This window comes from Cherax quadricarinatus, chromosome 41 (assembly GCF_038502225.1).
Source record: "Cherax quadricarinatus isolate ZL_2023a chromosome 41, ASM3850222v1, whole genome shotgun sequence".
NCBI lineage: Eukaryota > Metazoa > Arthropoda > Malacostraca > Decapoda > Parastacidae > Cherax > Cherax quadricarinatus.
This window is the reverse complement of record NC_091332.1, coordinates 11,239,662-11,257,525: the sequence shown is the minus strand read 5'-3', so window position 1 is coordinate 11,257,525 and position 17,864 is coordinate 11,239,662. Positions and strand designations below refer to the sequence as shown.

General features: G+C 41.3%; 2 protein-coding genes across 17 annotated transcripts in view; one reads left to right on the top strand and one right to left on the bottom strand.

The window, feature by feature from the left end:
• The window catches only part of IFT46 (intraflagellar transport 46), a 290,653-nt gene that overhangs the window by 35,873 nt on the left and 236,916 nt on the right, over positions 1–17,864 (bottom strand). For 3 of the 10 annotated variants that reach the window (XM_070093004.1, XM_070093012.1, XM_070093008.1), the window contains exons 1-3: positions 12,922–13,167; positions 6,504–6,638; positions 3,268–3,414 (exon numbers count right to left, since the gene is read on the bottom strand). In XM_070093004.1, coding sequence (XP_069949105.1) covers positions 3,268–3,414; positions 6,504–6,638; positions 12,922–12,942 — 303 coding nt within the window. In that variant the 5' untranslated portion in view covers positions 12,943–13,167. Of the gene's footprint in view, positions 1–3,267; positions 3,415–6,503; positions 6,639–8,290; positions 8,351–11,916; positions 12,034–12,434; positions 12,465–12,605; positions 12,752–12,921; positions 13,168–17,864 lie in introns of those variants that run through there. The other 7 variants (XM_070093007.1, XM_070093013.1, XM_070093009.1 and 4 more) reach the window with 6 other exon arrangements.
• The window catches only part of LOC128695820 (serine/threonine-protein kinase RIO3), a 40,137-nt gene continuing 38,221 nt past the window's right edge, over positions 15,949–17,864 (top strand). For 3 of the 7 annotated variants that reach the window (XM_070092999.1, XM_070092998.1, XM_053786690.2), the window contains exon 1: positions 15,982–16,090. The gene's annotated coding sequence lies outside the window, so the exon portion shown is untranslated. Of the gene's footprint in view, positions 16,187–17,864 lie in introns of all 7 variants that reach the window. The other 4 variants (XM_053786692.2, XM_053786689.2, XM_053786693.2 and 1 more) reach the window with 4 other exon arrangements.

The window sequence follows — 17,864 nt, the reverse complement described above, 5'->3', positions numbered from 1 at the left end:
TCCTTGAACCATGAACACAGTATAAGACTCTCATCAGTATTACACATAATGCTGTGTAAATTAACAGCTAAAAATATACAAAGGCACAAAAATTACATATTAACCTTTGTCCTCATTGCATTAGGTACTAGTAAAAAAAAAAACAGCACTTGCTATGGAGTGGTCAATGTAATCATTTGTGTTCATCATACAATCATGAGAAGAAAACCTGATTCAGAAAATGCAAGAAAAAGAATTTAAGCAGGATTTCAAATATAGTGTAATGGCATACTGTACCTGGAGTTTACCTGGAGAGAGTTTCGGGGGTCAACGCCCCCGCGGCCCGGTCTGTGACCAGGCCTCCTGGTGGATCAGCGCCTGATCAACCAGGCTGTTGCTGCTGGCTGCACGCAAACCAACGTACGAGCCACAGCCCGGCTGATCAGGAACTGACTTTAGGTGCTTGTCCAGTGCCAGCTTGAAGACTGCCAGGGGTCTGTTGGTAATCCCCCTTATGTGTGCTGGGAGGCAGTTGAACAGTCTCGGGCCCCTGACACTTATTGTATGGTCTCTTAACGTGCTAGTGACACCCCTGCTTTTCATTGGGGGGATGGTGCATCGTCTGCCAAGTCTTTTGCTTTCGTAGTGAGTGATTTTCGTGTGCAAGTTCGGTACTAGTCCCTCTAGGATTTTCCAGGTGTATATAATCATGTATCTCTCCCTCCTGCGTTCCAGGGAATACAGGTTTAGAAACCTCAAGCGCTCCCAGTAATTGAGGTGTTTTATCTCCGTTATGCGCGCCGTGAAAGTTCTCTGTACATTTTCTAGGTCGGCAATTTCACCTGCCTTGAAAGGTGCTGTTAGAGTGCAGCAATATTCCAGCCTAGATAGAACAAGTGACCTGAAGAGTGTCATCATGGGCTTGGCCTCCCTAGTTTTGAAGGTTCTCATTATCCATCCTGTCATTTTTCTAGCAGATGCGATTGATACAATGTTATGGTCCTTGAAGGTGAGATCCTCCGACATAATCACTCCCAGGTCTTTGACGTTGGTGTTTCGCTCTATTTTGTGGCCAGAATTTGTTTTGTACTCTGATGAAGATTTAATTTCCTCATGTTTACCATATCTGAGTAATTGAAATTTCTCATCGTTGAACTTCATATTGTTTTCTGCAGCCCACTGAAAGATTTGGTTGATGTCCGCCTGGAGCCTTGCAGTGTCTGCAATGGAAGACACTGTTATGCAGATTCGGGTGTCATCTGCAAAGGAAGACACGGTGCTGTGGCTGACATCCTTGTCTATGTCGGATATGAGGATGAGGAACAAGATGGGAGCTAGTATTGTGCCTTGTGGAACAGAGCTTTTCACCGTAGCTGCCTCGGACTTTACTCTGTTGACGACTACTCTCTGTGTTCTGTTAGTGAGGAAATTATAGATCCATCGACCGACTTTTCCTGTTATTCCTTTAGCGCGCATTTTGTGCGCTATTACGCCATGGTCACACTTGTCGAAGGCTTTTGCAAAGTCTCAACTGAGATGGCACAAACCATAATGATGAAGCCAACATCTGAACTTGGTAAGAAAATCTTTAAAACATCATTCACTGAGATGTAAAACAAAAACAAAAAAGTTGATAAGCTTGTTTATTAACTACTGGCTGTTTCCCACCTAGGCAGGGTGACCAAAAGAACAAAACACAATCACCATCACTCATTCTTAGGTGTCTCATTGATTTACCACATGTTCAACTTAATCTATACAAGAACTCCATGTAAATAAAGAGCCCTAAAATTTGGAACTCCCTTCAAGAAGATGCAAAACAGTTCCCCTTCAGCCGTCTACTTCAAAAATGTAGCTCTTAATTCTGATTAAAATCCTTCTTAGATAAATTATGTTAAAGTCTGATGTATCAATAGCAATCTTGTTGATCCAACTCATATTAGTATTTACACTGATGTTCAATCATCAATCTGTTTCAACATATGCATAAACCAATGATATGTTTTATACACAAATAACCAGCGCTTAAGAGACTGAAACTTATGATGACATTTTGGTCTGACTTAGACCAATGACTAGACCCACAGTCTCCTACATGCACACATTGTGTCTTTTTATTTGATATGTCCTACATCAGTATTCAGTATTCACCAATATAAACATTATACCAAAATGTTACACATGATCTAAAAATATCATAAATCATAAACTAAATTGTTATAGTACATAAAATGTCAAATTTCGAAAACCAACGTATTCTAGTAAACTGACCTAATTGTATAATCACTCGGTAATTATAATTTAATTTTAAGGTTGCCCAAAATACTCTGCATAACAAGGAACTTTCTATAGTTTTTATATGCCATTTAATAGTATGTCAATTGTATACTGCACTATATAGAAATAAAGTTGTTTATTTTGTTTGTTTAAGCTGTCATTTCAGAAGTGCACAGACATCACAGGTCAAATAACCTAACAAACTACAACATCCCTACTCATCCTCCAAAGTACAAATACTGTACTTCCCACCTGTAGAATTCAAGTCCAGCTAACTGGTTTCCCTGAATCCCTTCATAAATGTTGCTTTGCTCATCCTCCAACAGCACATAAAATCCTAAAAGTCCCATGTCTCCTCTCTGATCTAACCAGCTCACAAATGACTACTAGACCTTCAAGCTTCTATCTTCTGACCTTTATCACTCCTTCCAACCCTTCCTGGAACATTTCCTATGCCATCTTCCATCTATCCAATTTACATATCTTTTTGATCACTCTCTCTCTTATCTGAAAGGAAGAATGGGTGGCTCTCATTGGCTCTAAATTGGAAAAGAAACACTATAAGAATAAGAACTATGGTATCAAAAATAGAAACTATTTAAAAAAAAAGGAAAATATATAAAGTGTATATTGAGTGTAAGCAGAAGTTTGTAAGCTCTACTTGCCATCTTTCATGTTTATGATACAAAGAAAAGACCTCCCTGGGTAGTTACTGTCTGCCATCCTACTAAATATATAGGATATGCAATACTGGTGAATAAATTTTAATATTATGAATCAACTTACTTTTCACAATGTGGAAAACACAAAACACACAATGACTGAACAGTTTTCATGTGAAAAATAATTAATAATACATTTTACAAAACAAGCATTAAATTTTAAATATAAAAGCTTCCAGTGAACAATGAATTAATGCTGGATTCTTTATACAACAAAACTGTTTCAAGCTAAGAAAAGACCTACAATGAAATCATGAATTAAAAAACTACTTTAACTCTTTGAACTTACTGTTCCATCCAGTTCCAAGTTACGTTCATTATTTTCTTGTGTTGTCATGATTACCTTCTTTTGTGGAAGAGAAGTGTTACTTGAGTGTGATAATATCTCTTTTGATGAATGTTCCACAAAAGTTGATCCTCTCCCAGAGATTTGTTCCTAGCAGCAGCAGCAGCAGCAGCAGAAAAAAAAAAAAGCATGAAAGCTTTGCACAGAGAAATATTGTGTAAATGAAGGTTGACAGCAAATACTTGCCATTCCTGAGTGTGAAGTGCCACAAAAATCAAGAGTATGGCAAAAATGCAAATAAGTAATGTAGCTGAATAGATGGTAAAAAATATGGACTAAGAAACCAGAAGTTGTAGAAGAAATAATGGGTCCAGGGACTGGGCCCAACATTTTGTTAAAAGATGTACCAGGCAGATACTACTTTAAACTTCCAAATTGTTTTTTGAAAGCACTGGTCATTTTATCATGTAATAAAAGTTAATTTTGTCAAGAGTTTATGTCAGGTGTAGGAGTCAATGAGAAACAGAATTATAAGTGAACTGACACTTTAAAAATAGAATTACATCATTGTAGTACATGACTTGCAATACTCTTCACCATAATGTTATGGCCACTTCACAGGCATGACTACAATATAAAGTGAGAAATGGAAAAAATTCTTGATGCTATGAATAAGTAATATGGTTAAAAATCTAAATATAATCAATTTAACACTGACAAGTGAATAAGGTAAAAAAAAAATGAAAAAAATTTAACACTGTTGAAACAGTAGTATCCTAGCAAACAAGAGATTATATACAGAGAATTATTATTTTGAGGAATGCTCATAAGGTTAAATATTGTACCAACATGCCTATTATTTTCACAGGTTGTTTCATATCCTCTATTTGAAGCAGGTCATTTTACTACAGTATTATCATCATTTTTACATATGAGAATAAACAAGGGCTGATTTGATCAGTGATGCAAATAAAATAGAAGACATTAATTTGTATGTCAATGTATTCAAATATGAGTACAGCAAGTGTAGGTACACGAGTCGGGGTACAGAAACAAAACTATTAAGGACACTACACTTGTAAAAATGTACAAAGTTAATTTTCTAATTAATAACAAAATATACCTGAGCCTTGAGCTTTCCTGTTATGCATAAATAGTGCAGTGGACACCCGCCTTACGATATTAATCCGTTCCTGAGAGCTCATCGTGAGCCGAAATTATCGTAAGGCAAATTAATTTTCCCCATAAGAAATAATGGAAATCAAATTAATCTGTGCAAGACACCCAAAAGTCTGAAAAAAAAAATTTTACCACATGAAATATTAATTTTAATACACACAAACATAAGAAGACATGTGCAATTAATACTCTACTAAGAACAGAATACATGACACTTACCTTTATTGAAGATCTGGTGATGATTGATGGGATGGGAGGAGGGGAGAGTGTGGAAGTTGTTATTGTTTAAAAGGGAAATCCCCTTCCATTAGGACTTGAGGTATCAAGTCCTTTTCCGGGGTTACTTCCCTTCTTCTTTTAATGCCACTAGGACCAGCTTGAGTCACTGGACCTCTGTCGCACAACAAATCTGTCCATAGAGCTCTGTACCTCCCGTTCCTTTAAGATTTGCCTAAAATGGGCCACAACATTGTCATTGTAATAGTCACCAGCACGGCTTGCAATAGCTGTGTTAGGGTGATTTTCATCCATAAAGGTTTGCAGTTCAACCCACTTTGCACACATTTCCTTAATCTTTGAAGTAGGCACAATGGATTCCACAACTGGCATAGGCAAAACACACACACACACACACACACACACACACACACACACACACACACACACACACACACACACACACACACACACACACACAAAGAGACCTGGACAGGCTACAAGCCTGGTCCAGCAACTGGCTCCTTGAATTTAACCCTGCCAAATGCAAAGTCATGAAGATTGGGGAAGGGCAAAGAAGACCGCAGACACAATATAGTTTAGATGGCCAAAGACTGCAAACCTCACTCAAGGAAAAAGATCTGGGGATGAGTATAACACCGAGCATATCTCCTGAGGCGCACATCAATCAGATAACTGCTGCAGCATACGGGCGCCTGGCAAACCTACGGATAGCGTTCCGATACCTCAGTAAGGATTCGTTTAAGACTCTGTATACCATCTACGTCAGGCCCATACTGGAGTATGCAGCACCAGTTTGGAATCCACACCTAGTCAAGCACGTCAAGAAATTAGAGAAAGTGCAAAGGTGTGCAACAAGACTAGTCCCAGAGCTACGGGGATTGTCCTATGAAGAAAGGTTGAGGGAAATCGGCCTGACGACACTGGAGGACAGGAGGGTCAGGGGAGACATGATAACGACATATAAAATACTGCGCGGAATAGACGAGGTGGACAAAGACGGGATGTTCCAGAGATGGGACACAGACACAAGAGGTCACAATTGGAAGTTGAAGACTCAGATGAATCAAAGGGATGTTAGGAAGTATTTCTTCAGTCATAGAGTAGTCAGGCCATGGAATAGCCTAGAAAGTGATGTGGTGGAGGCAGGAACCATACATAGTTTTAAGGCAAGGTATGATAGAGCTCATGGGGCAGGGAGAGAGAGGACCTAGTAGCAATCAGCGAAGAGGCGGGGCCAGGAGCTGTGACTCGACCCCTGCAACCACAAATAGGTGAGTACAAATAGGTGAGCACACACACACACACACACACACACGGACAGATAACACATACTCGCACACACATAGACAGGCAACACACACACACATGAACAGGTAACACACACACACATGAACAGGTAACACACACACACATGGACAGGTGACACACACACACACACACATGAACAGGTAACACACACACATGAACAGGTAACACACACACATGGAGAGGTGACACACACATGCACATGAACAGGTACCACATACACTTGGACAGGTAACACACACACACACACACACAAAGACAGGCAACACACACACACACACACACACACACACATCCCAGACGAATTGTGTGAGGCGAGGCAAAATTTTTGCGTTCAAATGTACCGTATGGCGGATTTAACGTAACGCGATGCCATCGTAAGGCGGGGGTCCACTGTATATAGAAAAATTGCTTTTAGAGGCTGAATAGTGTAACTTAAAAAAACTGAGAGGCAAATTTGTATGTTCGGGATAATTACAGAATACAGTTTGATACTGCACTTAAGAATGACTCACAGAAACTTTCAGATGATGAGTGGAGATTGCTCTCTCACCCTGTACAAGACTATGGTATGAAGCCTGCTGAAGTGGCTGACTTTCCTCTGAAATGTCAGTTACTTCATCATATTCCCAACTTGCTAATGATTCTGCCTGCAAAAATATACATCATTAGTTAGAATGATAAAGGACAATCCTACAGTGTCAGTCATACACTATTCAATGTGCACAGTAAAATTATACATCAGCAAATATCTAAAGACAGTACTGTAAGACTTTGGTATGATGGACCCAAATGGAACAAATTTTGGATAAAACAGACTAAATTTGGCAGGATAATGGCTCAGCGAGTGTGCTGCACAAAAAAGGGGAGGCTGTCCAGAAGAATTATCAATGTAGAGGACTAAATCCATGGCATCGTACAGTTATCTGGACCAAGCCCACTTCATTACAAGTTTGTCTGGTTCAGGCTATGTCCAGGACCTATCTGTTTTCATTGTTCCTCAGCAAATGGGGCTAGTGAATCAGCCCCTGCCAGTTTGTTGTCTGCAAATGCTCACATTCTATCATCTGGTCTCTAAATTTCCCTAGATATACATGTAAAGTTTTTATTGCTACTTTTAATTATTAAAGTACCCTGTACAGTGTTATTTACAATGGCCTCTAAAGAAAGTGATGGTGCCAAGAAGCAGCAAGTGAATTTGAGTGTAAAGTAGAAAGTTGAATTAATAAAGAAGGTGGAGTCTGACAGAGAGTCTGCACCATCAACATCTCCCACACCATCTTACATGTTACTGCTGGAGCTTTACAGATTCCCTGATTCAGAATAAAAGCTATTCTGAGTCACCACTAGACAACACAGGAACCTAACTGCAATTTTTCTTACCAGAAATGGTAAGAAAAATTACTGTATTCTACTCTACTATACCTTTAACTCTTATTTTCTGGTACTGTACTGTATTATAACTGTAGTTCATTACTGATATGTCTGGTAGTGCCATCAATGCACCACTAAGTTTTTTGCACTAGGCATTTATCAATGTCTGGTAGTCCAAAGATGCAGTGAACTACATCTACAGCAATCACTTTCACACAATGGATTTTCATTAAAGCAGACACCACCCTCTCCACTATTAATACAGTACACTGAGATGTCACTGTACTGCATATCTTTAAAGATTTTAAATTTGTGTAGCCAATTATAAAATATCAAAACAAAAAAAAAGTTACAAAAAATAAACTAACTACACACTGTGCAGTTTTTGTGCATATATGTGTATGTGATAACTTATTAGAGAAATTGTCATCACAAAGAGAGCATTGTAATTCAAAGTCAATTAATCACATTCCATGAACCATATGCATAATTCATTCCAAGTCATTAATTACCCTTAAGTCACAAAGTTTAGATGAAAAGAAAAGTGCCCCTGTTATTTGTGCTTAAAAAGATGTGCCAAGTTAGGTAAATACCCTGTGAAAAGAATAGCAAGTCATTCAAAATGATTTCTTCCCTTTCCATCTTCTCCCCAAGCACAGCCCTTTTAAATCTTACTGAGTAATAGCTAATCAATTTGGCTCACTGATTATATTTTCCTGTCTATCTTGATTTAATTCCAATACAGTACATACTTAAAGTGTTATTTTTATGACAAGCTCCTACTTTGCTAAACCTCTAAAATCATTTTTGGTTGCTGTTCAGCTTGTTTGGTATAATGCATATCTGTTTATTTTAGCAGGCATTTAATGGTCCAGTGAGCTGGTGTTTTAAGCTGTGAGAGTGAAATGGCATAAATTCAGATTATTACCTAGGCTGGGCAGAGTCTTGAGGCCCTCGTTAAACTAGCGATGGCACCAACACTGGATACCTGAAATGCCATTTTTTATAATTCTACTCACAGCATACTAAAGAATTGTACCATAAAAATATTCAAGCTAAAGAATGTTGCCTTTTGCTTTATATTCTGTGACAAACATGCAAAACTTGTATAAAAGCAACAATGGCATATCTTAAAACTCTTCTTCTTACAAACTAGATATAAATGAGCAAATAAGAAAGATATGCATTAGTTATTTTAATAATTATGAGGTTATGCAACAGAAACACTTGAATTAAAATACAGTTGCATTAACCCTTTGACTGTCGCAACCCCCAATCCTGAGGTGTCTCCTGGTGTCGCACAATTTAAAAAAAAAAAAATTATTTTTTCTTATGAAATGATAGAAAATCTTTTCCCGATTGTAATGACACCAAAAAAACGAAATTTGATGGAAAACTGACGGAGTTATGCTCTCGCGAAGTTAGCGACCTCGGCGATGTTTACAAATCGGCGATTTCGCCCATTTTGAGCCCTATTTTCAGCTGATTCCATTGTTCCAGTCGACCAAACTCATAGCTATTTCTTTAGAACTCCATTTTTTCTATCGATTGAGTACAAGAAACTGCCCATTTACCGATTTCAACTACCTAATAACATGGTCAGAAATTTGCAATTTGGCCAATTTCACGAAAATTAAAAAATATGACAATTTCAAAATAAGGTCCAGAATGAACAATGCAGACATTCCTGGCTCTAAAATAACATTTTCTTTGTTCATCAGTCATGTCTCCAGGCCCCTCTGATATTACTCTTGCTTTCTATTTTGAATTTTTATTCAAACAAAAAATAGAAGACTTACTATTATGCAGACTACTGCAATACTGTAATAATTGTATAAATAACATCAACCCATTCATGACTGCATATTAGAATGGCTAGTTGGACATTTATTGGACAATGACATCATTTGTTTACTTTTGAACATTGGCAAAAATCAAACATTTTCCCTACTTTGAGCTCCATTTCCAGGTTTTTTTTATAGTAATATCAATCAAAATCACCTCTATCTCTATAATATGTTTCCCATTCTATCAAATGAGACCAAGAAAATGAGAATACAACCATAAATACTATACGAAAATAGACCACAAATTCGGCATTTTAATTAAAAAAAAATGGTCGGAGTTTTTTTTTTCTCATTATGCACTGCGTGCTCCAGGATTTTTTTTATATGGTGCACACTGACCACACAGACCCATTCTCTCACATGTGGGCCTACCAGCTTTCTCCTGCTTGATTTGAAGCCGCTAGAATTTATGAGTATATATACGTCAAACACGGTACCTCGTAAGACGTATATATACGGCCGCAACAGTCAAAGGGTTAAATATAAATAAATATGTTGGATGTAATACATGAAATAATAAAGGAAACAGTAGAAAGTCTATTGCCTCATGCACAACAGCTTCTATTTACAGTACTGTACGTATATCCAATACTGTACTGTAAATTTTGTTCATGCAAAAATGTTAATATCTAAACATTGCCAGAAAAGGAAACCAACTATAATTCATAAATACTGTATATAACCTCTCATCACTTAACAACAAAGTTCTGTTCCTAAGACCACATCGGTAAACAAATTCATCACTAAGTGAGTAGCATATTACGTATAATGGTAGTGGGTTTGTGTCAACCATCTTTGATATTGTTTTAATGTCACCTTTGCACCATTTATAACATTTCTGGTATATTTTTAAATGTTTATACAGTAGCGTACTGTATACTGTACTGTAATAAACAGAATAGAAGAAATCAGCTCTAATATATGTTATTTAGGTATGCATACTGGTCAGAGAGCCCATCGTAAGTCCGAGTCATCAGTAAATGAGTATGTCACTAAGCAAGGAGAGGCTGTACACTCACAATAGTCATACAGTGCCTGAGAATGAGAAGCAATCAGCTTTGATCCATTGTGTGGTTTGCATTAAATTAATGGACTATACTTGATGCTGGTGAGGGGTTCTTGTTCCTCCCTCTTCCTTGGATTGAATTTTAATGCCTCTCATTCCACAGGTATTACATGATTCATACATGTTTACCCCTTTCCCCTTGATTAAAACAAAGCAATTCTGAACAGCATCATTCTTTAATGGATGATGCCTTGTCTGAACAGGATGGAATTTCTTAATTTAGGCTCTGGTGCAAATTTTGTTGGATTGTGTGTAATAACCAGAGAATGCATCTTCTAGCTGGTTTCAAATTTTTAGTAACATGCATTGCATAATTAGTGGCTTCCTTTTGTGTTTTACCAATGTTTTATTACATGTGTGTACTACATTATGTGTACCACATAAAGAAATAAAAACTGTATTGTACACTAAGCTTCACCTCGATTTTAGGTTAGTAAGTTTTAGTGTACCAGTTTTATTAATCAAATTGATTTCTACAGCTCTACTGGATTATCCTAGGTTAAACCTACATAATATACCTTTTATGTGCCCATAACATCTGTGCCCTCTTGAATGCTGTTAAAAGTTTGCATGTACTATACATACCCAAAGCTTAAATAACATTTACTTAAACCCTAAACACGGGCCAATTTCACTTAGGGAAAAGTCTGGATAGATTTTGGCCTCACTCTTTTTTTTTTTTTCCTTTAAAAGAAATGGAAAAAGTGAAATGCTGTACTGCTTATCATGAGATAATTTCTGAGTGCCTCATCCAGTTGGCTTCAATTATTCAATGCTGAAAACTTGATAGTGCAACTTCTGAGTGGCTTCAAATTTAATGTGGTGTTGAATTTCATGATATTGTTCTCTCCAAGAAAACATGAATACGTCTCTTTATTTTGTTTTCAAAGTTGGAGTTCCTTAGTAGAAGGTTTAAATAAGTTTTGGGGTGTGTATGTTCTAATTTGTCATTTTTATTGAATAAGTTGGGATATTAGTTTCCATGTTAGAATTTGTAAATACTGTACCTCTTCCGATTCATTTCAAATCTTTAATATTAATATATAACTATTAGAAACTTATGTTATCACATGCACTGAGGCACAATTCCTTGCATCAGGAGCCCTTAACCAGCATCACTTAAAGTGAATCTCAAAAAATTAGTCTTCTGTGTATTTACAGTACAGCTGACTAAGACTTCAGTGTTTATGGATGTGTTTGTGTTAATTAACTCAGTGTTATTGGTAATTATGGAGAACCAGTCCTTAGGTTAGGTTAGGTAAGGTTTGTCAAGAAACAGGACAAGTGTTTCCCAATGCTGGTTTTAGTCATATGTCCCTCCACTGGAGCTTTTGGTCATCTGACCGAGGCCTTCCACTGGCTTACCAGTCCACCCCTTTAAAAATTATGTTCACAGTTATAACCATTTACTAATTAGTTTTCATAATTTGTTTCTTAAAAATGTCAAATATAAAGCAGGTTTTGTCAGGAACATTATTTTATGTTGCATAAATGTAAGAAGTGCAACTTAACCTAATGAAACTGGGCCTAACCCAAATTAACTGAATTTTTAATTTGAATTTTGAATAAACCTTAATAATTATAAAAATTTTGTCACCTCTCATTTGTATTAATGTAAAATAATGAAAAATTAAAATTTACCACTCCATAACCTGTCTTGTTTTACGTAGTGTGTAAGCATTAGGATTAGTCTGCCTGAAATGCTCAGGTATGCAACACGCAAATATATAACATTTGTATTTGTGTTTACTCCACCAGCAGTAGATTTTGGAGTAGTGCGCCTTTGTTTACATTCAATTTATCTTTGTTGACATTCACTGTAAGATAAGTTTTTGTTAAAATTATTAACCGAGAGGGTTAGTCACCCAGGATAACTCAATAATAATAATAATAATAATAATAATAATAATAATAATAATAATAATAATAATAATAATAATAATACAATGTATTAAGGCCTAGTTCACATCAATGCCATACTACTACATATATAGAAAGCCCCTTGTTGTGCAGAGCATTTTAGGCAAATTTATGACGTCAATTTTATCCCGGGATGCGACCCACACCAGTCAACTATCACCCAGGTACTTATTTTACTGATAGGCGAACATGGACAATAGGTGTCTTAAGGAAACACGTCCTAATGTTTCTAGCCGTACCGGGGATCGAACCATGGACCTCAGTGTATGAGCAGAGTGCGCTAACAATCGAGCTACGGGACACCCTATGTCTGTATCATCGGGGCTGTCAGTCTTGTTTTTATTCGATGTTTTTAATATTTCCCAGGATGCAACCCACAACAGTCGATTAACATCCATCTACCTACTTACTGCTAGGTGAACAGGAACAGCAGGTATAAGGAAACGAGTGGGTTTTTGCCCATGCCAAAGTCGATCCTTGGTCCCTCAGTGTGTGAGATGAGGATGCTATCAACCCTTGGATGGATATTAACATTGCTTACATAACAAAATAATTTGCAGAGCCAATAACAATTTGTGCCGGGGTATAGATACGATGCTTGTATGATAAAAAATAAAAAAAATAATGTAGTATTTCTCTAAAAGAACCGGATCGCTATGTTGGTCATATTATTTTACTGGAAAATAAGTGATAAACTCATATAAGTAATACAGATAAATAACTTACAAGTGACGCTCTGCCACTCATAGAATGTGATGTTGACGAGTGAGTGTGGAATGTTGGTTCCTCCTTCACATCCAGCACCAGGCCACCCCAGCACCAGGCCACCCCAGCACCAGGCCACCCCAACACCAGGCCACCCCAACACCAGGCCACCCCAGCACCAGGCCACCCCAGCACCAGGCCACCCCAGAACCAGGCCACCCCAGCACCAGGCCACCCCAGAACCAGGCCACCCCAGCACCAGGCCACCCCAGAACCAGGCCACCCCAGCACCAGGCCACCCCAGAACCAGGCCACCCCAGAACCAGGCCACCCCAGCACCAGGCAACCCCAGCACCGCTGCACCAGGCCACCCCAGCACCAGGCCACCCCAGCACCAGGCACCCCAGCACCAGGCCACCCCAGGCCACCCCAGCACCAGGCCACCCCAGCACCAGGCCACCCCAGCACCAGGCCACCCCAGCACCAGGCCACCCCAACACCAGGCCACCCCAGCACCAGGCCACCCCAGCACCAGGCCACCCCAGCACCAGGCCACCCCAGAACCAGGCCACCCCAGCACCAGGCCACCCCAGAACCAGGCCACCCCAGCACCAGGCCACCCCAGAACCAGGCCACCCCAGAACCAGGCCACCCCAGCACCAGGCCACCCCAGCACCGCTGCACCAGGCCACCCCAGCACCAGGCCACCCCAGCACCAGGCACCCCAGCACCAGGCCACCCCAGCACCGCTGCACCAGGCCACCCCAGCACCAGGCCACCCCAGCACCGCTGCACCAGGCCATCCCAGCACCAGGCCACCCCAGCACCAGGCCACCCCAGCCCCAGGCCACCCCAGCACCGCTGCACCAGGCCACCCCAGCACCAGGCCACCCCAGCACCAGGCCACCCCAGCACCAGGCCACCCCAACACCAGGCCACCCCAGCACCAGGCACCCCATCACCAGGCCACCCCAGCACCGCTGCACCAGGCCACCCCAGCACCAGGCCACCCCAGCACCAGGCCACCCCATCACCAGGCCACCCCAGCACCAGGCCACCCCAGCACCAGGCCACCCCAGCACCAGGCCACCCCATCACCAGGCCACCCCAGCACCAGGCCACCCCAGCACCAGGCCACCCCAGCACCAGGCCACCCCAGCACCAGGCCACCCCAGCACCAGGTCACCCCAGCACCAGGCCACCCCAACACCAGGCTACCCCAGCACCAGGCACCCCATCACCAGGCCACCCCAGCACTGCTGCACCAGGCCACCCCAGCACCAGGCCACCCCAGCACCAGGCCACCCCATCACCAGGCCACCCCAGCACCAGGCCACCCCAGCACCAGGCCACCCCAGCACCAGGCCACCCCAGCACCAGGCCACCCCAACACCAGGCCACCCCAGCACCAGGCCACCCCAGCACCAGGCCACCCCAGCACCGCTGCACCAGGCCACCCCAGCACCAGGCCACCCCAGCACCAGGCCACCTCAGCTCCAGGCCACCCCAGCACCAGGCCACCCCAGCACCTGACCAACCCAGCACCAGGCCACCCCAGCACCAGGCCACCCCAGCACCAGGCCACCCCAGCACCTGGCTCACCCCAGCACCTGGCTCACCCCAGCACCTGGCCCACCCCAGCACCTGGCCAACCCAGAACCAGGCCACCCCAGCACCAGGCCACCCCAGCACCAGGCCACCCCAGCACCAGGCCACTCCAGCACCTGGCCAACCCAGCACCAGGCCACCCCAGCACCAGGCCACCCCAGCACCGCTGCACCAGGCCACCCCAGCACCGCTGCACCAGGCCACCCCAGCACCGCTGCACCAGGCCACCCCAGGACCGCTGCACCAGGCCATCCCAGCACCAGGCCACCCCAGCACCAGGCCACCCCAGCAACAGGCCACCCCAGCACCGCTGCACCAGGCCACCCCAGCACCAGGCCACCCCAGCACCAGGCACCCCAGCACCAGGCCACCCCAGCACCAGGCCACCCCAGCACCAGGCATCCCAGCACCAGGCCACCCCAGCACCAGGCCACCCCAGCACCAGGCCACCCCAGCTCCAGGCCACCCCAGCACCGCTGCACCAGGCCACCCCAGCACCAGGCCACCCCTGCACCAGGCCACCCCAGCACCAGGCCACCCCAGCAGCAGGCCACCGCAGCAGCAGGCCACCCCAGCACCAGGCCACCCCAGCACCAGGCCACCCCAGCACCAGGTACCCCAGCACCAGGCCACCCCAGCACCAGGCCACCCCAGCACCAGGCCACCCCAACACCACTCACGAATCAAAACTAAGCGCTAAATTCATCAGGGTCATACTACTGTAATTTACAGCTAGGCTTTAAATATTAAAATATTACAAAGACCCCAATGGAAATATGTCACTTTGACTTTTTTGGGGTATCTTAAGTAATTTACACATATATTAAACTGTATATGATAATTATACTCATGCGTGCCTGTACTTAAATAAACTTATTAATTCAAGGATAGCATGCCCTTATTAATAACCCTAACAACAACATAAAAACAATAACAGAAAAGCATCAACAGCTACAGTTATTTGTGCCATCTGAGCGTATTGTTACATTCGCAGGTCATCATACCAGAGGTAGAGCAAAAAACAGTATTACAAAGTTGGCGCAACACGTCTGGCGGATGGGAATGAAAATTCTGATTAATTAAATATAAAGCTTTAACTCTGATACCATGGCAACGGCTTGTTTAATGCAATACTTCTAATTCGTTTAATAAGACACTATACCTTTCTCCGATACAAGAAAAATTATAAATAAAATATAATTGTCATGTTATTAATAAAGCTGTTAAGTATAATTTCACAAGTTTGACAAATGTGGTGTAACATGTTATGTCCGAATGCTTTCCCTGACAGTTTACTTCATTAACATCATCTAGGTTTATATTCGAAGTCTTATTAAGACAATATTTCTCTCACAAACCATATTGTGACGTGTGTTAATTAAGAGCAACACTTAATCAATATGAGAAGGAAACGAAGGAAAATATTGAGTAAGAAGGTGGGTGAGGGATGGACAATGTTAGAACACCTGAGTCAAAACAGACGACCCAGGACCAGCTGGCAAAGTTACAGTAGGTGGTCGGTACTCTTCCTCTCCATTACTTCTTATGCTTCTGCTGCTAAGCTTACTTCCCTCAGCCTTTGGCAAGTATCAAACTCTCTATCACAACTTAAACTCGATCACGTTTGTAAAGTTTCTCACCAGCATTGCCCAGAATATCGGCCTTAAATTTAGTCAAGGTTAGTAACCAAAACCAACATGGTTATTATTGTAATCAAAAAGAAGCGCTAAACCTACAGGGGTCATAAGCCAATATGGTACTAGGGAAAGTAAACACAATTTTGTAGTACCTACAGTAGGTGGTCAGGCCTCAAACATCTTTTATTATATAGCAATAAAAGGGTGGAACGGATTGCCAGAACATGTCCAGGTGTCTTAGCATGAACCACCTCAGGAAGAACTGAAAGGTTCCTGATGAAGGAAGCTACAAAAGGTTCACATAGTGCTAAAGAAGCGACAGAAGGGGAGGAAAGTGATTTGTGTAGTTCAAGTTCATGTGCCTATTAATCAGATTTTCTCTATTTAATGCTTGATTTATTTTATTTCTCTTGTACCACTTTTTATTGTAACCCCTTTTATGCAGTCGAGTTACTTTGTTTCTTAATTTTTTATGGTTATAATTATGACTGATCTCACTATATTTAATAGCTATGCTTTTAATACTAAGCTATTACATGGACCCCAAGTAGAAATAAATCACTTTGATTTTTACACATGTATATAAATAGTTACACAAGAAATTGTACTTACAGAATGTACTTAAGTATAGGTGCACTTGACACAAATTGTCATGAACCCCAAGGCAAATCAGATACTTTGATTTTATGGAATGATTCTAAGTAATTTAAACTCTTGTTACTAAATAAGACGACTATAACACTCTAATTGTGTGTAAAAAATATGAATAAAGTTAAGTATGTCAGGGTTGGTAGATGAATATCTTTATATATTTTAAAAATTCCATCAGTATACAGCATTTAACCCCTAAACGGTCCAAATGTATATATACATTTTTACCACTAGTGCCCCAAACGTATATATACGTTTTAATTTTCCTGCCTCCTAATTTGGCACGATTGGCCTGAGATGCCTGGTCAGCATAGAATGGGTCTTATCACTCGGTGTGCACCATATTAAAAAAATCTGGGACCACTTAGTACCTTGTGGGAGTTAGTTAGTTTAATATGTTTATTATGCACCCCATACCCATCCTGTGGGCGGTAGTCAAAAGATTACAGAGGTACATAATTGGTCCAGGGACTGGACTCCAAAGTTTTGATAGCTGAGCAAGTTACAGAGGTAATGAACTCACAATTTACAAAGGTAATGAACTCACAATTTACAAAGGTAATGAACTCCAGGTAAGTCTGGTCACAATCATGACAAGTTACAAAGGTATTTACAGATTACAGAGGTACGTAATGGGTCCAGGGACTGGGCCCCCAAAGTTTTGATAGCTGAACTAGGTACAAAGGTAATGAGCTCACAAGTTACAAAGGTAATGAATTCTGTAATGAATTCTGTGGGAGCGCCAGTTAATTTGAGTGCCAGCTCGAGCAAACAAACAGTGCGGCAAACACCAAGGATTCACTGATGTAATGTCATGTTAACACTCCCCATTTAAGAGGAAAGTGACGTTAACCCCAGGTTTAAGGTCTCTATCTCTGTCTGTCTGTCTCTATCTGTTTTTATGTCTCACAGGTACACACAAATACAGTTATATGTACTTCTTCCTCCTCCTCCTTCATTCTTCCTCTATACTCTCACGTATCCAAAACATTGCTGGGACCTATAAATACTTGTGTATATTCCTAGACAATAGCAAATGACCAAGGCAGGTGTAAATGTCCACCTGTC